The sequence below is a fragment of the Boleophthalmus pectinirostris genome, unplaced genomic scaffold, assembly GCF_026225935.1.
Source record: "Boleophthalmus pectinirostris isolate CB_2022bp ecotype Guang Dong unplaced genomic scaffold, ASM2622593v1 HiC_scaffold_4, whole genome shotgun sequence".
In the NCBI taxonomy this organism is placed as follows: domain Eukaryota; kingdom Metazoa; phylum Chordata; class Actinopteri; order Gobiiformes; family Gobiidae; genus Boleophthalmus; species Boleophthalmus pectinirostris.
The window spans coordinates 27,123,011-27,147,310 of record NW_026571353.1 but is presented as its reverse complement, the minus strand read 5'-3'; the positions used below and the strand labels follow the sequence as shown (position 1 = coordinate 27,147,310).

General features: G+C 37.3%; 1 protein-coding gene across 1 annotated transcript in view; it reads right to left on the bottom strand.

Moving 5' to 3' along the window:
• The window catches only part of LOC110167049 (lipoxygenase homology domain-containing protein 1-like), a 53,032-nt gene that overhangs the window by 3,061 nt on the left and 25,671 nt on the right, over positions 1 to 24,300 (bottom strand). Inside the window, 20 exon segments of the mRNA XM_055161684.1 lie at positions 468 to 638; positions 1,660 to 1,845; positions 2,935 to 3,112; positions 3,193 to 3,310; positions 3,722 to 3,849; positions 5,133 to 5,318; positions 7,100 to 7,308; positions 8,424 to 8,559; positions 9,078 to 9,287; positions 11,244 to 11,398; positions 12,620 to 12,782; positions 13,159 to 13,275; positions 13,363 to 13,471; positions 13,473 to 13,542; positions 14,585 to 14,749; positions 17,034 to 17,162; positions 18,191 to 18,295; positions 18,665 to 18,810; positions 20,922 to 21,055; positions 24,054 to 24,205. Coding sequence (XP_055017659.1) covers positions 468 to 638; positions 1,660 to 1,845; positions 2,935 to 3,112; positions 3,193 to 3,310; positions 3,722 to 3,849; positions 5,133 to 5,318; positions 7,100 to 7,308; positions 8,424 to 8,559; positions 9,078 to 9,287; positions 11,244 to 11,398; positions 12,620 to 12,782; positions 13,159 to 13,275; positions 13,363 to 13,471; positions 13,473 to 13,542; positions 14,585 to 14,749; positions 17,034 to 17,162; positions 18,191 to 18,295; positions 18,665 to 18,810; positions 20,922 to 21,055; positions 24,054 to 24,205 — 2,967 coding nt within the window.

The following is a 24,300-nucleotide window of genomic DNA, read 5'->3' as shown; positions in this document are numbered from 1 at the left end:
CTGCAGCTTATTAGCTACTGTCAAAAATACACTGAAATTCATATAATGTTTTCATTGCAGGAGCTGACAGTAGCTTTTTAAAGGGTCTATATTGGGCAATTTTGACTTTTGTGAGCTTCTAGTCATGTTATAATGTTGTTACGTTCCTCAAAAACATGCTCAAAGTTGTGTTTCATTCACACATGTTTGAGTAGTGGTAGTTTTCAAGTTAACAGTTACCTTTTACCTTTTGTTCAGTAGAAATACAAAATTCCACGGGTGAAATTATCCAAATGATTCTAGTGAAGGTTTATGTAGTTTACCACATGACATCACAAGAATGAAAGAAGTGTCTAAATATGCAGGATTTGTGTGTTAAACATGTGTGAATGAAACAAACCACAACTTCAAGTATGATTTGGATGATCAGAAAGCAGCGTAATATGGGACCTTTCAACTATAATTTCTGGACACATGGTTGTACTCACTGGTCTTGTCACTGAGGTCGATGGAGTCATTGTTGGCACATGCCAGCTCCCTCATGATCTGCCCGTCATCTTCATTTTTGGCGAGCCAGCGGTCACATGGAAATCTGAAGGTCTGGTCCATGGTCTCGTCTTTGACATCGACATACTCCAGATGCCAGCCCGGAGCGGGGCCTGTTCAAAGCACAGCACTGAGTGTGAAAACAGAACAAGAACACGGAGTGATGGATCACTGTCAGGGGGGTGGAACAGGCAGAGGCAAGGGAGGTTCAAGATCTCAAGAAATTTAAAAGATTTTTTATTGTCATTGTCATAGAAAACAACTAAATTGCATTTAGAGTATTTTGATGTAAAGTGTAATACCAAAGATGCAAGACTCCATCCAGTAACCCCATAAATGACCTCAGTGTAAACATGAGCACAAAAATGACCTTCACTGTAGCACATACTCTATGTAATAAACAGCGACAGTGACAGCAGCAACAGAAAAGGCGTATCAGCATTCAAGTACATCACAGGGACACACAATCAGACATGTGGATTTTTATGTCATTATGCAACAAAGCAAAGTCCAGTCCACTGTTATTGTTATTGGACAAAGTAGACTTTGCCTGTGCTCTATATCACCCCTGATAACTCTTTTTTCAAACTTTATTTTAGATGAAACTGTAAAAAAAAATTATATTGTAAGTTTTTATGTGTGTACAAGTGCTCATGACGTAGGAGCACATCTTCAGTTTATAATTTTCTGGTAGAGGGTCCGCCACCTACTTGACCCCATTTAGATGTTATATTTTTTTTCGTCTGTCATGTTCTACAGTATGGCATTTCATTTAACTATCTCCATGGAGACAAGCAGACCACATCACCAGGCCAAGTTACAGGTCAGATCTATGGAGAAGTGGGCCTGCTCACAGTAATAATGTACACTATGCGGTAGTTGTGAGAAATACCAACAACCATAATTAAATGAATACAAGATATATTTGCTTCATGCCATACTGTGGAACATCCCAGGCAAAGCAATCACATCATCATAAGAAAAGAAAATGGCACCACCAAAAAACTTAGATAGTGCACCTCTAATAAAGATTGACTTGAATACTAATTTGTTTGTAAAAGTGTGTTATAAATGAAGCCCCCTGGTCTTTTTAGCTAACTGAATGCCAGACACAGACACACACAGATTTCTCACCCTTGTTGTCGTGCCACACTCGGACCTTGGACAGCTCCCCCAGACTGAGCATGTCTGGAAATCTGAACACGTCTTTGCCTTTTCGCTCAAACTTGTTTCTGTTGGTGCTTTCCTTCAGAGGCAGAGTCCCCGTGTCTCCGTACTCCCCAAACATGATCAGGAACACATTGGCATCTGTTCCAGCCCCTGCAAGATTGAAATGCATAAATTAGCCATAAAGTCACTAGACCAAATGCTTTAGATTAGTGGTCCTGAACCTTTTTTGCGCCATGGACCGGTTTTATGTCCGTGTGGGGAGGGGGGGTATAGAAGGAAGCACGGTGCATGTGGCGTATGGAAAAAGGCGCAGTCCTGGTGACATAGCTTAGTCCTGGTTAAATCCTGTTTAGTCTTGGTTTTAGACCTGGTTTAGTCCTGGTTTAGTCCTGGCTTAGTCCTGGGTTTAGACCTGATTTAGTCCTGGTTTAGACCTGGTTTAGTTCTGGAGTACGGGAGGAAGTGCGGTCCATGCGGCGTACAGGAGGAAGTGCGGTCCACTCGGTAGAAGGGAGGAGGTGCGGTTAAAGCAGTGTACGCGAGAATACATGGTCCATGCTGCGCGCAGCTGTATGGGGGGTTTGCGCTTTCGCAGCCGAGTAGCAAACGACCCACGGCTCCATACCGGTCCGCAGCCTGGGGGTTGTGTGTGAAAACCATAGACTTTATAATGAAGTGGACTAAGCGAGCGTGACGTCACCCATAGCATTCGGTTCCAGTCAAATGAAGCTTCCGATGCTAGAGGTCATAGAAGAGAATTTGGAGGCTCGATATTATGAATAGGATTTTTTAAACAAACAAAATACCAAAATAAAAACACCAGGATCATGTAGAGTGGGCTAATACAGGCATTTTAACACCAAAATGATGAGGCTTGCTGCAGCAGATACAGAGAGAGGGATGCCAATATTCAAGCCAATGGGATCCAGGGTCAGTAGGAGCCGAAGTGCAAACTTTCTATTGAGAACTTGCTAGCTAGTGTGTTAGCTATGTCTATTTCTATATACAGTCTATGGTTTGTTTCCCTCTTTGCTATGCATTTATTTATCAACAACTACAGAAGAAAAAACTATATTTCAATCAATATATAAATATAATCTGTCAGAAATTCACCATTTATGTCTATATTTTAGTTTTAATATCATTGAAATTATAATTTTAAGTCTTAAAATACGGGAATAATATCAATATTGCAGTAATTAACAGCTATAGTTGTTTCAGTAATTTTGTAAAACTCACCACCGACGTCACTGGTTTGAACTTGAATGGTGTAAGTTGTGCTCTCCACCATCTCTTCTTCATCCACTGTGGCAGGAAGCTCACAGACCTTGGTCCTCTTTGGTCCTTTGGTCTTCGATAACCAGTTTTCATAAGTGAACTCATACAGCTCCTCAGTAGTTAGGTTTTTCAGCATAATCTGAAATATGCAGTATATAGGACACTGTGATGTAAAAGAGATTATTATAAACAAAACTGATATTAGCTTTTTAATCTTACCTTATCGAGAAACCAATCAGGGCGACTTCCTGTTCCATCTATTCGAACTCTGATCTTCTTCAGAGGAGCAATGTCATCGATTTCTATGCTAAAAGAGTCTTCCTGGTCTCTTTCAAACCTTTATAAAAATAAGTAACATTAAAGATAACATATTGTGATATTTGGTATTAAACTAAAGTCACACATGCACCCACAATATTGATCTAAAGTAAAACTCTGCTGCTGAACTCTTTACAGTGAAAAGCCATTGGTTTTCATTAACACTGTTTTGAACATTTCTGTATGACCTGTAGTCTGTGCTTTTTTAATAATCAGGGGGAAGGTGAAAACAGAGATTTTCCAGGCTCTCAGTCCTCAAACACAGCACAACACGGTATTACATGCACGAATCAATCAAAATACAACTCTGAGCAAGATAATGATGAGGAGACAACAAACATGGTTAAAAGTTGAAAAAAGTGAAATATGAATCCTTTAAAACAGTGAAGATCCAAAGACGATAAAGAGATAAAAATACTATTCAACAAACCTGTCTCCATTTTTGGGCAGCAGCATCTCCTCTGTGCTGCCGTTGGCTCCGTACACACTCAGAAATATGTTTGTGTCTGTCCCTGCATACTGAGTGTCACCTGTCACAACTGTGGCTGTGTACACCACCTACAAACCAGAGGAGAGAGAAGTCTGTTTGTTATGAACCATATCAAATAAAAAAAAAGAATAGTTTTAGAACAATCTTGACCCCAGGACTGGTATGAACACATGGAGTTAAAAGTATTATTTTGTGTTGGAAATTGGATTCTATTGCATAAAAAGAGAATTTGAAAATATTGTGGTATCTAAATCTGCATCTAATCTGAAGCATGTGTGTTTATAACGTTAAACGGCCTATATTATGTTATTTTGTCATCTGTTATAATGTTGTTTCCTCATCAAAATTATGCCTGGAGTTAAGGTTTGTTCCATTCACACATGTTTAACACACACACCCTGCATATTCAGGTTGAGTTCTTCTCTCAAATAGAAAACACAATGACGTCATGCGGTAATACAGGAAGTGCTCCACTGTGTTTTTAAACTCCATACATCTTCTCTAAAATCATTTGGATAATTTGATCAAGTTTTAGAATTGCTAAACTCTTCTAAAGTAAAGGTAAAAGGCAGAGGTCTGCGTGGGACAGAATTTTCAGTCCCGCTCCTGCCCATGCGTGCAAAGAAATGTAATTTTCATTCCCGCTCCCACCCACATCTGCAATATTTTGTCCCACTCCCGCCTGCAAATGCAATATGGGGACGTTTGCTTTCTTAAGCTCTATCAAACACGGAGAAGCGGAAAGAAACTGTCTAAAATGTGCGCAAGATTAGACCACGTTCGCAAATTTAGGCTGCTTAAATTGTTTTTATTAATGCCAAATAAAATATCCAGCTCAAATGATGTATGATAGGCACATATTAATCATTTGTATATTTTACTTTACACTCATATTCAGTTTTTGGGACTGCAGTTTTTCATCCCACCCGTCCGCTCCTGTATTGTGCAGTCCCGCTCCTGTCTCCATGTGCAATGTGCTTTCAAAATGTGTCCCACGCCGCACTGTTTTTTGTTGGGTCCACGAGTGCAGGACTTTGGTAAAAGGTACTACTTCATGATATTACAAGGCAGAATAGAGCATTTTGAGCTTTGGAGATGTAAACAGACTAATAATGACTCAAACATGTGGGAATGAAACAAAACTCAACTCCATGTATGTTTATGAGGAGGCAACAGCATTCTTACATGGCTTAAAGCTCACAAGTGTGAATTTTGCTTAATATAGGACCTCTAACATTTCATTTTAATACAAATCTATCTGCTTTTTCTGATGTTTTCTCGTGTTACACATTTATTTATTTATTTATTTACTGATTTCATAGGAACAGAGCCTATCCTGGTGGTGACTCACTTTGCGGTTGATGTTGATGGTGCTGGAGTCCAACACATTGAAGAGTCTGGCAGTGAGTCCGTCTCCTCTGTCTTTGGCCAGCCAGCACTTACACGCAAAGATGTACTTGATACCTTTGGTTGGCACGGCAACCGCCAGCTCATCCACCAACCAGCAGCTCTCCGGAGTGAGACCGTTGTGGCCGAGCTGGAAGAGGGAGACAGGGAGAGGGATGAAGAAATGTAGGACAGGAATTATACATATCTGATTTGATTTAGTCCGAGAGAGACAAGATTAATTAACAATTTGATGTCAGATGGAGAGCAAGACCAAGGCCTGTTCTTGTTTATAGGCACCATTTTGAGTACTTTGGGGGTTTTGTATTTTTTCCTCATTGACTGCCCCTTCTTTAAAGAGCACTCTGTTTTTACTATTTTGAATTACCCTTAGGAGGTCCATAAAGCATTCCCTTTTTGCTTTGTTTAAAATGCACAAATATAAAGCGTAGATGTCAAAACCTTATCATTTCTGTCTAAAATGGGTCTACAGATTAACTATATATCTTGTGGCTTAAAGATGCATTATGTAACTTTCTGGTGGAGGGTTATCAACCTTCTTGTCTCCATGGTGATGTTATGTCTTTGCCTGGATTGAACTTATTTATGTCCATGGAGAAAGCAGGTGTCAAAACCAGGGTGACTTGTAACTTGGCCTCGTGGCATCATCTACCAGTACTAGGGATGTAACAATAACCGAAATATCGTGATATCGTATTGTCACAGTTCTCACAATAATATCGTGGGCCATCACAATATATCAAATTACAAGTTTGTTTGCTTAAATTAAGAGTTATGGTGCAGCAACAGCTAAAAAAACAACAGAGGAAACTACATAGACCATGATCCTTTGCTCCATTTCAGTGTAGACTACATGAAGAAATAATAGTTCTAAGCACTTTTAAGTCTTAGTTCTTTGGATTAAGTCTTGTCAAGGCTTTTTAAGAGGAAAAAGTAACACATTAACAGTTTTAGCTGTTCAGCCTCCACAAAATATCGCAATAAATATTGTACCGTGAGATGTATATTGTGAAAATATCATACAGAGGGATTTGGATATTGTTACATTCCTAATCGCAAGCCTCCCCACCATATCGTGAGCATTCCCACGATATCGCAGTAAATATCGTACCGTAAGGTTCATACCATGACATACCCTATCGTGGGGCTATTGTAGGACAGGAAGTTATACATATCTGATTTAAATTTACATATTGTGGTTTAAAGATGCACCATGTAACTATTCTGGTGGTGGGTTCACCATCTATTTGTCTCTTTGGAGATGTTATTCCTTTGTCTGCAATGTTCCACAGTATAGTACTAAATAAAAAAATCTCCATGGAGACAAGCAAATGGTGACACAAGCATGACTTGTAACTTGACCTGATGGCATGACCTTCTTGTCTCCATAGAAAATATAAACTGTGTATATTTGTATAAAACTGTGATTTTTATATTTTATTACTTATCTATTTTATTTTGACTTGTACATTTATATTTATATAATTTATATAATTATGTCTTATTCCACACCTGTCTCTTGCTCTTTTTTTGCTACTTATTTAGAATTTATTATTACCATTTATACTTTAGCTCTTTGTTATTATATTAAATTGTGATGTGTGAGCTACTGTGTCCAAGTAATTTCCCTTGTGGATCAATAAAATGTGTCTAAGTCTAAATAGGCATGTTTAATGCCCTAATGTGGATCAATAAAACAATCAAAAATGTACCCTGCACCAGAAAAGTTACACAGTGCAGCTTTATATTAACTGCACATCCCTAAATCAAAAAGACAGGACCATGCTGTAAAAGAATTTCTAGATATCTGATTTGAATTTGCTCAAGGACTGTCAAAATGAATTATTACTGAGCAGATTTAAAAATTTGATGACGGGTGCGTTTGTGTCGCCAGTTTCATAGGATTCTCACTTCCACTCGTTTGATCTCTCCCACATCGGTGCCGTAGCACACAAAGTGCTCCATGGACCCGGAAGCGAAGCTCTTCTTCCCCTCGGGCAGGTCAAGCCACAAACGCTCTGTCTCTGTGTCATTTGGGCCCAGGATGATGACATAGACCCTGGCTGTGGTGCTGGAGTCGCGTTCAGTGCCAGTGGACAATGTGAAGTGGTATGGGATAACTGAGAACAGAAAAGCGTTTTGTTACTTAAAGGTGCACTATGTAACTTTTTTTTTTTTGGTTGTTTTTATGGATATGTCATTGCTCTGCCTGGAATGTTCCACAGTATGACATTAAACAGCTCTGTCTTACATTTATTCAATTGCAGGTGGTTTTATAGCTCAAAAATACAGAGAGAAACACGGATTCTGAGTTTGGGCATGTGAGGGTTTCATCCTGCTGCTCCTACTCCTCCTTTTCTGCTTCCTCTCCCTTCTCTCCTTACCTTGTTTAGAGTTTCCTGGGCAGATCCCAATTACCCTTACCTGCTGAGCTCCTCTCTTGATCCTCATTCAAACATCTCCTGCCATAAAAGACCTGTTGACCTTCTCTCTAGTGCCAGATTGTTCCGTCATCCAGTGTCGAACTTTTAATCAAGCTTTCTCTATTTTTTGTGAATGTTGAAGATTTTTATGGACTTACCAATTTTCTTTTGTCCATTCTTCAATACCTTCAGATGGAGCCAGCCTCATTACAGTTACCTCAGATTCTGTTAACGTCTGGTCAGTCTGAGCCCCCTAGACTATTTTTGACCTATAACTTGTTGTGGTTTGGTCTCCATGAAGATAGAAAGGTTTAATGCTATACTCTGAAACATTCCAGATGAAGCAATGAAGCAACATCTAAATGGAGTAAAGCTTTGCTGGACTTTCCACCAGATAAGTTACACAATGCACCTTTAAGTAAAAGTACAAATACATAAGCAAAAAAAATACTATACTTATATTAACATCCCATGGAGACAAGCTGTTTCCGTATCAAAAAACTAGAGTTAAATTTTGTTTCACTCACACATCTTCAACACATAAACCCTGCATATTTAGGCTGAGTTCTTTTCTCAAACTGAAAACACTTTGTTCCACCTTGTGATGTCATGTCACAGGAAGAGCTCCACTGTGTTTTGTTAAACTCCAGCCATCCTCACTATAATTCTTTGAATGGTTTTAGCCCTGGAATTGCCAATCTCTTCTGAATAAAAGGTAAAAAATAGCTGTTAACATAAAAACTATTGCTGCATGACATCACAAGGGGGAACAGGGCACTCTGAGAGCATTTTCCTCCATCAGAGCCACTCACTTGGTCCTTCTTCCACCACTGCTGTCTTCTTCTTCTTTTTCTTCTTCTCCTTCTTGTTGGCGTTGCGGTCGAGCCCTAATTTGGCCTGGGCTAGTTTCTTTGTGTTTGGATCCATGTTTCGTTCACCTTCATAGCCCTGGATCAGATGAAACAGACATGTCATTTAAAGCAGCACTATGTAACTTCTCCGATGGAGGGTTCACCGCCTACATGTCTCTGTGAAGATGTTATTGCTTTGCCTCGCTCCAGTGTATGACATTAAACTTATCTTGCATTTATTCAATTACAGGTTGCTAAAATTACCCTGAAAGACATGTAAAATTAATGTGAACAGGGCAAAAACATTTCCATGACAATCAGGTGGTGGTCCCTTCACCAGATAAGTTACACAGTTCACCTTTCATGGCAATATATATTATTTACCAGAAAATTCAAGAATTGCTGTTTTACCTACATGTAAAAATCTATTATTGATGAGGTTGTCTATGATATTAATACAGTCAAGTTTCTACCCAAATAATGTACAAGCTAATGATATTTCTGCACATTTGTGGTTAGTTTTACACCCCACCTCAACCAGTATTATTTTTCATCAGTATCGCCTATCCCTACTTACATTTTATTTTGTTCTGCAGTTTTCGTCTGCATACAAACCTTGACAAAGAAGGTGCGTGCGATTTGTTTGTCTTCTTTCTTCTTGGACAGCCAGCGCTCACACAAAAACATGTAGACCTCCTCAGTCTCTGCATCCAGCACCTCCACCTGGTCCAAGTACCAGCATGCCCCCACACCAGTGTTATCATGGCGGATCAGGATCTTAAACACTTGACCCAGATCTACAGCTTCCATTGTGAACTTGTCCACCTGAAATGCAGAGGGAATGAAAAACAGTCTACATGAGTGCATATACTTACTGCAGTGTTGACAAGCTGTTGTAATACATTTTACAGGCTTGCCTTGTGAACATTCTCAGAAGTACAAACAACAACACTACACATAGGAATTTAGCACTGTTTTACTAGAGCCTTTTTAGATGGAGGTAACAAAATTTTAAGGCCCTAGAGGGTTTTTGATAACTGCCAGGCTGGTGGAAGTTGTAGACCGTGCACTGGCCAATCAGTGAAGAGCTGTGAAGCCATGACATCAAACTCAAGTGCCTGTCTGGGTCCCTTTTGTGGTACAGCACAACAGTAAACAAAGCGGTTGAGATGGATGTAGATGAAGCCGTACATTCTGTGTTGCCAACTATTCCTGAGATCAAGGATTTAAAGCCGGAACAAAGAGAATGTTTGGTGAATTTTATCAAGGAGAAAGACGTTATATGCCCTTCTTCCTACGGGATTTGGTGCATTACATACGTCACAACCAATTAGCAGTGATTGGTTAAATAAAAAAGTACCTGCCTACCGTTGAGCGAATGAATCCTAATGCTGTGAGGTCAGATGATTTCCACAAAGAAAAAACCGGCTGATGAATCAGGCTAGGTTTTCGATAAACATCCTTCACATTCTATTGAATAAATTCTCTGAAGAAGGACAAAATAGTACAATCCCTAACAGTTCCTGAGGTCAATCAATCAAACTTTATTTATAAAGCACTTTTCATACAAAAATGTAACACAAAGTGCTTTACAATGACAAAAAACAATGCCACATTTCCTTCCGCCTATCCAGCCTCCACAGCTGCTTGACCCCACACAACCAAACAACCCAGACACACACACACACACGCACACACATACTAACATCTTAAAATACATAAAACTACACATAGTAAAATGTGAGGCTGAATACAGGCAAACCAGTTGAGAAAGTGCCATCAGAGGAGCCGTCTACACCAGGAACAGAGAGCCATCCGCCGCCACCAGGAACCTCCACAGAGCCCAAGATGTGTCAGATGAGGCCCAGGCACCATCCCCCCACCAGTACACAGGGCCCAGGGGAGAGATGAGGCCCAGGCACCATCCCTCCACCAGGAGCCCATGGGACACACCCCGGCAGCCGCAGCCGACCACCGCTCCTGGTGCAGAGGGCGCCTATAGAGGAAACACTGGAAATCCTAAAAATAATAAAGGAATAGGAGTTCAAGCTAATAGTGCCTAAAAATATATAAATATAGTATAATATGTATAATAAAAACAAGTTAAGTATACAATTTCAACCAAAAGCAAAGCTAAAAAGGTGGATCTTGAGCTTACTCTTAAAAAAAGAACATTCTCTGCAGCCCTGAACTGAGGTGATGAAATCCCTGTGAAGTAACTTAGAAGGTTAAGACTAGTGACTCTTTGGGGTCATCGGTGTTTCAATGATAAACCCACAACACCTCCAGAAGGCTTCTTGGCAACATCTGGCGTCCCAGGTGTGTCCCCCTCTACATAGGACCCCCTTTAGCTCTTCTGCGGCTGTTTACAGGCCTAATTACCATGCCTTCTCTTAATCCAGAGCCACTTAGTAGAATCCTCCACAGCACCTGAGAGAGACTTCATTTTCTGTTGCAAAACTTGTCCTCATATGCCCAGGTCCCTCAGCAGTTTGATCACTGAGTGGCTCACAAACCTTTTCTTATTCTGTATTTTTTACCAAGTGAAAATAAATAAAACTGAACACCTGTTACCCCATGTAACAAACAAAAGACTTTTACTTTAACTTTTGGCACAGTAAGCTTTTATTTTACAAGCAATGTTATTCTCACTGTTTAGCCATTGAGTCTCATTTTAGATTTTTTACAAAGAAAACCCCCTGAAGCTCTCATGCTTTCCTGTGTTTTTCAGAAGAGTACATTGGCAAAAAATTTGACCAAATGATCTCTGCTGTACAGTACCTCTCCTCTCTCAAACTTGTTCTTGTTGGTCTCAGATTTGGCCAGTTTGCGCTCTCCTGTGTCTCCCAGGTCTCCAAAGATCGTAAGAAAAACATTGGCATCGGTTCCAGCTCCAAACATGTCTCCAGTCCGAACAGACACTTTGTAAGAATGAGCTGGAAAAATTAAACAAAGCAAAAAACATATCAGAACAATGTTGGACAGTTTGAACAATATGTAATATATATAATATATAATATCTTATTGTTTAAAGTGTTTTTTTTAATTCATTTTTATTTTGTATAATTATGCCTTTTATAAAATTATCTCTATAAAAATAGCAATATCTTGCTATTTTTGCTCTTTATTTTGAATTTATTATTACCATTTATATTTTTGCTATTTGTTATTATATTTATTGATGTGTGAGCTGCTGTGTCCAAATAATTTCCCTTGTGGATCAATAAAGTTTGAGTCTAGATAGGTATGTTTAATGCCTTAACGTGGATCTAAGTCTAAGTCTATGTCAAACCTCTCTTTGTAAACTTATTTAAGGCTACAAAGACCTGTTAAGGACTATTTTGTGTAGTATATATTGGCAGTAAATAAGAAGGGAATGGCTGAGCGTTCACCCACAAACCTGAAGGTAGACAGTTTGGTCCAACCAGTGCATACTGTTGTGTCCTTGAGTGATGCGTAAGTGATTTATGTTTTTTGAATTTTTATACAGAAGGACACAGAAGGATGAAACAGAAAAGCAATTTTCAGTCTGGCATAGTTTAGAGTGGTAGCGATGGGCCTTTCGGCTTCTTTGTGGGATCCAGATCTTTTTGATCTTTTAGAAGACTGGCTCATTTGACCTATGAACTAATCACAGAATGAAGAGACCAAGATTGAATTAAAATAAATCAAGCTGAGAATGTGAGTGTGTTTACCCTTTAAAAACTGTTATTATGATGCCAAATATGTTTTCAGTGCACAAAATTAGAAAGAAATTAAACTAAATCAGAAAGAAAAACATTCAGTTCTTTTAAAATATTAGATTAAATTCCAACTGTTCATGTTCAGGATCTGTGCAAATTAGAAGGCATAATTGGATAATGGTACACGGTTACATTTTTTATATACTGCTTTTCCACCTTCAAGGCACTCAAACTTTACATCAAGAAACCACTCACCCATCCAAATTAGGACTGCTGTCATATAGGAAAAAGTTGTCATACTATTTCATATAACAGGAAGCCCCTGAATACAAGTATAGCTATTTCCTACCTAGTTAATTAAATTCTTAGAAAACACTAAAAGCTCTTCAGATGCATTTGTTTCACTGAGTAATACTTTTGACGTTTATGAAAACATCTCAAAATAAAAGTACTTTACAAGCATTGAGGACGTACTTTCTAAAGCATCTTCCACTTCGGTCTCTGTGGTTTTCAGTTTTCCGTCTCGGAGCAGTTTTTCTGTGATGATGTCAGAGGGGACCAGCTCTCTCACTGTCTCTCCATCGTCTTCAGATTTAGCCAACCAGCACTCACAGGGAAAAATTGTGGTCTCTGAACCCTGTAATTAAACATAAACAAATGTCCAAACAAGGCACTGATGCATCTAATTAAAAAACTCTAAGCACTCTGTACCACCCGCCCAAAATCATCCATATGAGTCTAGTAATGGTGTATGGAGTTTAAAAACACAGTGGAGCACTACCTGTATTCCCATATGATATCACAAGTTGGAACAGTGTTTTTCCACTTGAAAGAAGAACTCAGCCTAAATATGCAGGATTTGTGTGGTAAACTTGTGTGAATGAAACCAAACACAACTCCAAGTGTGTTTCTGATGAGGAAGCAACATTATGCAGGAACACAGATCAGAAAATAATGTAATATGGACCCTTTAAAACTTTTAAATAGAAGCTTTTGCATATGTGCTCATCTACCTTCCCTTTCCTCAGCTGTCTTCTGATTTCCACTCTGTCCAGATGCCAGCCCGGGTTGGTGCCTCTGTTGTCGTGTCCTATTCTGATCTTTTCTATGACATCGCCCACATCCTCCAACTGTGAAAACACAACAAAATATTTACACAATATTTAGCGAGCTGAAGCCGGCGTCTTAAAGGATCTCGCTCCAAATCTCCCCCATACCTCCACAATAAACATGTCCTCGGCTCCCCTCTCGAAGTAGAGGCGGCGCTCTCTCTTGTTGACGCACAGGTGCTTCTGTTGTGTGCTCACTCCCTTCTGACCGTACAGCGATGAACACGTCTGCGTCCGTCCCGGCCCCAAACACATCACTGGTGAAGATCTTAATTTCATACGGTACGACTGGTAAGAAACAAGACAGTTTTAGGTTACAGGTAAACAAAAAATTATTAAAGTTGCACTGTGTAACTTTTCTGGAAGGGGTCCGCAACCTGCTTGTCTCCATGGAGATGTTAATGCTTTGGTTTAAATTGTTCACAGTATGGCATTAAACTAATCTGTATTGCATTTATTCAACTAGAGGTGTTATTTATTGCTCAAAAAAAAAGTTCTTTCTTACTATGAGTGGGGTCGCTTCTCCACAAATCTAACTTGTAATTTGGTTTGTAAGTCTCCATGGAGATTCATAAGCTTATGGCCATACTGTGGAACATTCTAGACACATCTCCATGGAGACAAGCAGGTTGCAGACCCCTTCCAGTAAGACAGACCCTTAAGCAGACAAGTTATGCAGTGCACCTTTAAAGTAATATTTGCAGGTTTTCATAATTACTTTATAAATAATGTTTTTGTCCTGTTAGGTAAACATCTTCAAAAGGAATATTGATCTTAATAAAAAAACATGTTTAATATTGATTCTGCATTATACTGAGCCACAAGGGCAGTATTCCTCAAAAGGTGGCACATTAACTATATCATTATCCATGAAAAAAGAACATTTCATGCCATACTGTGGAATATAATAGTCAAAAGAACAACAATTCCATAGAGACAAGAAGAAAGAGGCCCTCATAAAGGCCAGGCTTGTGGAAATGCAAATCTGCTCACAATAAGGATATGTATTTTTCTATGTTTTTCAACTAAAAACATGCTTTTATTTTGGTCTACATTCTGTCTAAATAGAAAAGCTAAAACAAGACACTTTTACACTATTATAAAACAATCTGTAAAATATGTAAGTACTATTAAACTCTTTTTGCATTCAGTCTCATAATCTATTCATCTATTATAATCTATTTATAGCAGAGAAGTCAGTCAGAGTTATTTACATTCAGATTATGCCTCTGATATGCACATATTCAAATACAAACCGCTTTTATTTTCAGTGGCTTATAACTTTAACTTTGATTACATGTGTCATGTTAAAAGTCGACTCTTCACTCACATGGTGTGTAGTATTCTGTCTGTAACTCTGCAGGTAACAGATCTCGTACTATGGCTCCGTCGTCCTCTCCTCTGTCCAGCCACCGTCCACAGGGGAACCGCAGTCTTTGACCTTGGGACGGAGCGTCAATCTCCACCCAGTCCAAGAACCAGCCCGGTGACCCCCCTGCGTGGACAGAATACTGATTAACCCCTGGTAACAGAGCTGAGCGTGTTTAACCTGACAGCACAGTAATAGCAGTGTAATGGGGCGGTATGAGAATGGTGACTGGGATAAGGAGGGATCGATGCATTTTGTAACTCTATTTCCATATTAATGCAAAAAAGTGATATTATAAAAAATACTAGGTAACACATGGACTGTATAAAGAAGTCGACTAAGGGAGTGTGACGTCACCGATAGCATTTGGCTCCAGTAAAATGAAGCTCATTGAGACTAGCAGTTATAGGGGTAAATTTGAAACAGATTTCCATATTAGGAATAGGAACTGATTTACAGACAAAAAGGTGAAATAAAAAAAAAAAAAAAAAAAGGATCATGGAGAGCGGGTTCATACAAATTACATTTTAAGACCAAAATGTCACAGAAAGTAGAGTAATGTTCTTTCAATGCAAAGTCATCTGAAGCCTGAGACTTGATAGTAATTGCGCAATTTGCAACCTTAATAAAGTATGAACAAACACTTAATTCAAAATGAACAAAGAGTTTATTAAGAATGACAAAATAACTACATAATTAAAGTCTTGAGGCGAATTAAGGAGGAGTCATTAAAAAGAGTTATCTCAAATATGACAAAAAATTAATAAATAAAAGTTTCCAGGGAATTGCAGTCTTCATAAGGGGTTAGCACTAATCATATTTCTATTTTATTAATTGTGAATCACCACTCTTAACCTGGTATTTTTTGTTGTCCAAACACTCTACTATACCCAATTTCACATAATAGGTTATAAATAGTAATATTATTTTCATTCTATTCTATTCTGTCTTGTATTTTATATATATTTTAATTTAAATTTTAAGTGTAATCTTGATATTTTGGTATTTTAACGTTCTGTTTTCTTTTACTTTATAGGTCTCTCTCAATCTTAATTTATTTTAGATATTAATTTTTAAATCAAGAGATACTGGACAGGACTCATGAGTTGTGGTGTCATCCCAAAAGAAGTCCTATAACTGTGTAATATTCTCCCAAATAGTTTCCAGATCCCCCAACAGCTTTACCAGATCCTTTATAACAAAAAAAGAAGAGAAAGAGGAATGAGTTTAGTATCAGATTAAGCTTTGTATTTGACTGGATTAGCCTTGTTATGTTGATGTTGCAATATTGATTACTTCATTGTGAGTCTAATAAAGCTCTACTTCTCTTATTAGTTTGAAATTAAGTAGAAGTAGATGTGTCCTGTTTTATTAGGTATTCAGATAAGATAAGCCTTAACTTGGGGCACAATGTGGAAATCACGATGTTGCAACACAAAATTCAAGACTGCAGGAGAATAACAAGCATGTAATCAAAATCAATTATTGTATTAAATACTAATTGTAACAGTAACTTTTCAAGTACTATATTTTTTCAAAACTACTACCATGGCTTTACTGGGCTGTAGGGTTGTCAAAAGCATCGAAAATCTGATACTTGAGCAGGTATCAATACTAAAAAAGTCACATCAACATGACAAAAATGAACATGTCCTGAATTGCTTTAGAATGATTTTAACATAGACTAGTATATGCCCATGGACCACTACGAAACCTACCTGGATGACTGAGGGATTACACAGATATAAGACCACATGATAATATAAAAGAAAGTGTTATTATTTAAAGGGCACATAGTATTCTATTTTTATATTTATGTTATAATGTTGTTTCCCCATCACAAACCCACATAGAGTTTTTGTTTTGTTTCATTTACACAGATTTATCACACAAACCCTCCATGTTTAGGCTGAGCTCTTCTCTAAAACAGAAAACACTCTTTTCCACCTTGTAATGTCATATGGTAATACAGGAAGTGCTCCAGGGTGTTTTAAAACTGCATACACCTTCAGTAGAATCCTTTTGATCATTTCAGCCCTGGATTTGCCAACATCGACTATACAAAAGGTAAAAGGTAATTGTTAACTTGAAAACTACAGCTTCATGGCATGTGTAAATGAAACAAAGCATAATTTCTGACATGTTTTTGATCAATAACAACATCATAATATAGCTTAAAGTTCACAAAAGACAATTTTGTGCAATATAGGGCCTTTAATGTTGAAAATGACATTTTATTGTCTAAAGAAAGAGTGTTTTAATTATCACCGTGGTATTGAAATCGGTATTGACTCCTGAGCATCAAAATCAAGTTTTGAAAATGCGAGTTTTTAAAATTTTAGTATTGAGAGTAACACTGCTGTGCTGTGCAGCTAAATGCTGAAAAACTGTTTATTTTTCTTGCTTGTACCTGAATTGTCATGTCCAATTCTCATCTTCTCCAGGTCGCCCAAGTCCACTGCCTCTACGGTGAACTCATTGACCATCCCCTGCTCAAACTTGTTCTTGTAGTTCTTGCAGGCCTTAAGGTTGATAATACCTGTGACCAGAATAACTAATGTGACAAAGACTTGTACAGCTGCACCACTGGAATAACAATGAGCCTGGTACACTGGGGAATGTTACCTGCAGGCCTGTGCAGGTAGTTTTGTTTACAAATACTGCTCTAATCGATTATAGAAATGGCATTACTGAAAAGAAGTGAATCAAATAGACTGCCCCTCAAAACCAGGAAAATAATTTGTGTAATTCAGAGTGGCTTTAAAAAAAATTACTAATGAATGCAATCTTCTAGATTGCATAAATAAGACTATGGAGCTCAACAGTCAAAGTCTGCCAAGTTTCCAGAAGTAAATTTCCCATTTATTTTTCACATAGACTTTTTGAACTATTCAAATATTAAATGTGCACTGCGCTACTTTTCTTTGTCTAGAATGTTCCACAGTATAGATTAAACCTGTCTATCTCAAGGGAGACAAGCAGAAGGAGTTATTATATTTTTGAACAATAGAAACATCTGTAAATAATAAATGCTAGATGGATATGTTTAATGTCATACCATGGAACATTCCAGGCAAAAGAATAACATCTCCATGGAGACAAGCAGGTGGTGGACCCTCTACCAGAAAAGTTGTGCAGTGCACCTTTAAGGCATGATGGAGGCTAACCAGTTATGTGGTAACTACAAGTAATGTCCAAAATAATGTGGATGTTTCCAGTCCAAAAACCAAAACTTAAAAACTTAAAATTCTATGAAATGTTTTGATATCTCATTGGTTTATACATTTTCAGAAAGACATTTTCAATTAAATAAATGTATATGTCTTGTGAGCACTTGTCATATAGCTGATTAGCCCCCAGGAAGGTTTCTTGTGGTATAATTTTATTTTCTTCTGATAAGTCTATGGGAAAATCAGATGTTGAAATATCATATATTATTATAGTATTAGTATTATATAAAATATCTTGAAATAATTGTTAGTGCACAGTTTTACATAATTAGAATTTAAATTAAGATCCAAATATCTGTGAATATATTTTTTCTGTATTTCAAGCAACACTGGTTACCTGTATCATCATTTTCACCAAAAAGAATTGCAAAGACGTTGGCATCTGTCCCAGCATACTTCTTCTCTCCAGTTTTTATTTTCAGGGTGTATGTAGTCGACATCGCTGCAAGATAATTTCAAAATGTCAGTCTTGTAATCCTTTTATCTCCCCACTTGCACACAGCACTACACCTGCACTCTTCTGATTAAAGGGCCTATATTACGCTATTTTCTGATCTATGTTATAAGGTTTCTTTCTTATCAAAAATATACCAGGAGTGGTGTTTTTTTTTTCATTCACACATACACACATTATGTTCATTCACACATTATCGCTAAAACCTCTAATTGCCCATCTCTATTGAACAAACAGTAAAAGGTTTGTAGCCATGACATCAAAACGTGGAAAATTTTGAGCTTTGGAGATGTAAACACTAATAACAAAGGTTTACGCAAACATGTGAGCTTGGACACAAATTTCACACGTTTTTACATTTCTGTTCGAGTCCCAGTTTGGCCCCGCCCCCTTCCTCATCGTCATCTTTCCACATGAACGCTTCGTCCACCGGCACCAGCTCTCTGGCGATCTGTCCGTCATCTTCATCCACGGCTAACCAGCGATTACACGGGAAGAAATATCTGAAATAATAAAAAGCACTCATTAAAGGACCTGACTTAAATATTCTAGTTAAAATAAATCCCCTTTCCACCAAGCATCATGTTGTAAAAGCAACTAAATGAGAAAAAATTAGTGCAAGACGTAGAAAATTAATTCTACAGAGCATTTTGTTGGAATTAGAATTTTTCATCCAATCAAAGGGTGTCTGTATTTTCTATTAGTGTTTTCATAATACTAAAATTTCAAACTCAATTTTGATACTAAAGAAAATACAGATAATTAAAAAAAACATTATAACCAGCAAAATTCTGTCCTTGCTATGCACCTTCAAATTTTAATCAAAGCCTTAGTAGTTCTGTTGAATTTTGTCACTGTCTGTATTATTGCTACCAACCATTTTTTTTGTTTTTGTCGTTAACAATCTGAAGGTTGTCAGGTTAAAGATCCATTCGTTGCATACTGCCATTGTGTCCCTGGGCAAGACATGTCCCCTGCTTTGCCTCCAGAGAGTGTATATGCTTATGTTTGAATGAGAGCATGTCGTGTGCAAAAGTGGGACAGCAGATGGACAGTAAGAAGCCCGTGGCAACAATACGACCTGTTTACATTTATGTTGTATGTCTCATGTATGTGCTGTAATATGCACTGTGTCCTCCGACTAAACAAAGAATAATTATGACGTAAATGGCCATTGACAGTAGTTTTTAAGAGTGAATAATCCAAGACATGCAGTTTTTACCTATTCATGCTTATATTTATGCTCACATCATACTAATTAGTTGTAATAAGGAGTTTATTAATAGGGAAGTGTTGTAAGGCTGTAATGAATACTAATTAACACAACACTTACATGTATGCAAATTAGCAGCTGGTTATATGTGTGTAGCCGAAAATAAAGTGTTAAATGATTTCAACTGATACTTTACAATGACGTCAAGCTGGGGGTGTTCTACATATATCTCTATGGTGGAACGTTCAGCAATCAGTGTTGGGGACTAACTGACCACATGTACCGGCATTACGTAATCAAAATACAAATTATGAGTAACTGTATTCGGTTAGAGTTACGTTAATTGGAATAGAGTGACTTTGTTGAAATAAATGGATTACACGGCGGTATTTTCCTCTTTGAATGATTGAATAACTCTTAATGTGTTATGTTAACATTCCAGACACATATTCAGCCTGCTGTTCTCTGTTCTATTGTTATTACTGTAACTTGCATTTCAAGATGAAATGTCGGTTCCTGGTCTCTGATTTTATAAAATAAATTTCCATCCAAAAGTGCCATTTATAGTCCGGTGCAACTTATATATGTTTTTTCTTCTTCATTACGCCTTTTTTGGCTTGTGCGATTTATACTCCGGAGCAATTTATAGTCCGAAAAAGACGGTAATCTAAAGTATTCAGATTACGTTACTCATTTAATGGATTCCATTACAAACATTACATACATTTGGGGTATGTAATCTGTAATCTGTAGGGGAATCTATCTGAAAAGTAACCTTTCCAACACTGTCAACAATTGCTATGGTAACACAATGGGCACATTAGTAAATACTGTTAGAAAGGTTTAGGAGCTTAAGGTTTAAATCTAAAAACAAAAACAAACAAACAAAAAACTAAATGGATTTAAACAAGACATTTTCAGGAGCCTGTGATCAATACAAGCATTCATGGTCCTGTTTAGGTGTTTGATTTCTACAAAAAGGCGAACTGACTAATGCTAGCTCACTTGTGACTGTAATTTTACGCATGAGAGACTTGTTTAACAGCATTAATCAGCTCAATCACCTCTTGTAGTTCCAGCTAAATCAGCTCTTTCTGGGCAGTCTAATTCTAATAGAGCTTCAGACAGAGTAGTGCCTCCTGTTAACATCACACTCCCAGGAAATGTTGATGGCACCAGCTGCAAAGAGTCAGTAGTCCTAAATATTGAAATAATCTTACACCGAATTAGAAGCCCAGTAAAGTAAAGGAACAAAGCAGTTGTTGTATGTATTTTTATGTATTTTAAAATCATATTCACAAATTTACGAAACCAAAGCCAATGAAAACCTTTGAATAAGCAGTTAAACCAGTCAAAAGTTTAGACTCTCCCACTCTCTGGTTAAGCGTCGGTTTCACTCACGTTGTGTCGTCCTTTGTGTCCACTATCTCGACACGGTCCAGATACCAGGAGGAGTAAGAGCCGGAGTTGTCATGGCGAATGCGGAGCTTTTTCAAAGGACCCAATTCAACGGCCGTCACTGTGAAAACATCCTCCTGTAAAGCAGAGAGCATCATGGGAAACTATTCACACAAAATCATTCTAGTCATGCTGTCTTCACTGCAGGAGAGGAAAGAAACAAAACAATTCAGAATAATTACTGCATTCAACAGAGGCTTTTAAAAAAGAAAATAGGCCCTGTGTAACAGCTTTATCTAAAAACACAATTACACTGTTCTGCTCTGTGGTATAATGTTGTTTCCTCATCACAAACATACCTGTTTAATGTTTATCCTGCATATTTAGGCTGAGTTCTTTTCTCTTAACTTTTTTTAAACATACACCTTCACTAGAATCATTTGGGTAATTTCAGCCCTGCAATTTCAAATCTCTACTGAACCAAACGTAAAAGGTAAAACTACCTTTACATGACATAACAAAGTAGAATAAAGCATTTTGAGCTTTGGAGATGCAGACAGACTAATAATAAAAACATGTGGGTCAAACATGTGTGAATGAAACAAAACACAACTCCAGGTATGTTTTTGAGGAGGTAACAATATAACAAATACTATATTATAACAAAACTTAGTGTTCACAAGAGTCAATTTAGTCAATTATATGGTTAATTATTAGATCACTGCAATTCATTAGTTGCAACTCAATCATTTAATGGCACAGTAATTTAACATTTGGTTTACTGGGATTATATTGTTTAGTAAAATAATCCCCGTGGTTTCAATATTATCGTTTATTGCAATACTAGTATATCTTAGTATCATTATATTATGCTTCAAAATGTGTTATTGTGACAGGCCCACCTTAATTACATTCAATAAAAAAATGTTAATTAAAACCGCACTAACTGACACCTCCAGCCAATAAAACACTCTTAGTTGTGTGTTGCGAGCTGCTTAAGAGCTGAGTTTAATACTGGACTGAATAATTCACAGGTCTGATGGAGTAAAAGTAGGGCAGATTCAGCGACACGGTGGACCCCCGGTGGCTCCTCTGGGTACTACGGCTCTCTGCAGGACGACTTGTAATCCTATCACTCACTCCCACACAACTTTGCACCAGATCGTTTTACATGGAAGTGCCAGAGACTTTGAATAACTGCAGGTTTATTTTCATCCAGGTTAAAACTACAAATGTATTTACAAGTATGTAGTGGTGTTAACGTCTAGTGGTAGGAGAATTACTCAGTTTTGTTTCTTAATTAAAAGAAATACTCAATTAAAAGTAAATGAAAATTTTAAAAATGAAAAAAATCTGCTTACTGCAGTATTAAAGTACCCGTTTAACAATGTACTTCAAGAGTAAAAAGTAAAAGTAGTTTTTCTCTGTATATTTTAACATCAAATGTGTTACAAATAAATAGAAAACTACAGATACCTAAGATTTATACTTATGTACTTTACTCCTTGACTACTTATTACATTCTACCACTGGCTGCTACAACAAGCTCCTGCTGGTTAAAAATGTCCCTACAAAGTAATGTTAATTTTGACCAGAAATGTTTATTTTGTTTTAGTCTTTTGTATAAGATTGTTTAGTTAATATTTAGTCAAAGGAAATGTCATGCTAATTTAGTCTACAAAATCCATCATATTTCTAGTTAATAAGAGAATATATTTTTTTATTTCAATTATGAAACATTTAAAATTGTCTTTACTTCATGGGACTTGTAGACTTTGAGCATATGGTCTGGATTGGGGGGAACTTGGATCTTTACTTGTTTAGTTAATTCATTTGTATTTAGTTTTCTTATTATTTGGCAAAAAAATCTGTACTTTTAGACTACAAAAATTTTTTTTTCGCATTTATCATGACTTATTATGAGTTTCAGTCTCATGGGGCTGCAATGTTAAGTCCACTGAACAGAGTTTGGTGCAGAAATCCACAATAGTCACACTATTAATCCGCAGCATTTGGTGTGATTCAGAAGTTGGCTGTGTTTTGTGTCAGACTGCTGAGCCAGATTCAACACTGCTGCAGCTCACTTGCCCTCTACTGGTGCAAAATGATATAAAAAAAAAATCTAATAAATAATTCACACTACAGTAAATGCAGATTTAAAACAAAAACAAAAAGATCTAATTATAATTGTATTCATTTTTTTATTTATCAAAAAGTCAAAAAGCAGCATTTTAAACATGTCCAAGAACACTGTGTTTTATATCTGATGCCCTTCTTGAAATCATCATTAATCAGGCTTGAAAGAGCACGCAAACACCCCTTGTTATTTGACTGATTTGAATCAATAATATAGTGTGAAATTGATAATTAATTTCTTACACTGTTTTCTCCTGTATATAGCAGAGAGATATAAGCTCCCATTTTGCCAGAGGAAAAGAAGCTGCCTAATAATTCAGCATCCCTTGATATAGGATGTTGATCTCCTAAGGCCACACCTGCTCTGGGTCGACAAATACACATCACCTGATCTGCTTCAGTCCAATAATAATTCAATGACTTGTTTAGTTTATTCATCTTGGAGTTGAAGAATCTGCATAAAAATCATGATATGGTCAAAATACCCACTTGCCTAATAATTGTGCACACAGTGTAAAAAGGTAGCTGTTTGACTACACTTTAATACACAAATATGGATTTCAAGTCTATCACTAATATATATATCATATTTATTAATTTATTTCAACATCCTCTAGAAACAGCTTTCAATTTATTACCCCTGTGTTTCCCAACTAGGGGTGCAAGAACATTAGAATTATCAGCAGTTTCTTGTCTACAATATAAAAACAGGCCATATATATCCTTTGTTTTACTAGTTTTATGTTATTACTATCCTATTACCATGTTATTACCATTACCATGTGCTGTGACCAGTTTTTGATTAAGCCAGCCATACTTTGCCCTTTTCAAACTTAGTATTTTCTTGTTAATAATATAGACTCAAACCAAATACACTGATCCCTTGTCACTAGTTACCAGGTTATTACCAACCTATTGTATCTTATTTTAAAAATAATCATAATGTAATAAATATAATGTGCTGTGAAGTGTGACCGGCTCTTGATTAACCCAGCGTACCTGGCCCTTTTCAAACTTGTTGAGGTTGTTGGATCTCTTCAGGTAGCGTTCTCCGGTGTCTCCGTTTTCACCATAAATATTCACGAAGACTTTGGCGTCAGTCCCGGCTCCCATCATGCCTCCAGTGAACACGCTCACTTCGTACGTGTTGACTGCCGGACATACACAAAGGATGAATGACTAACACCTCGTTAACCTTATGGACCAGACAGGAAACTGGGTCAAATCAAAGTCTGTAAATAAGAGT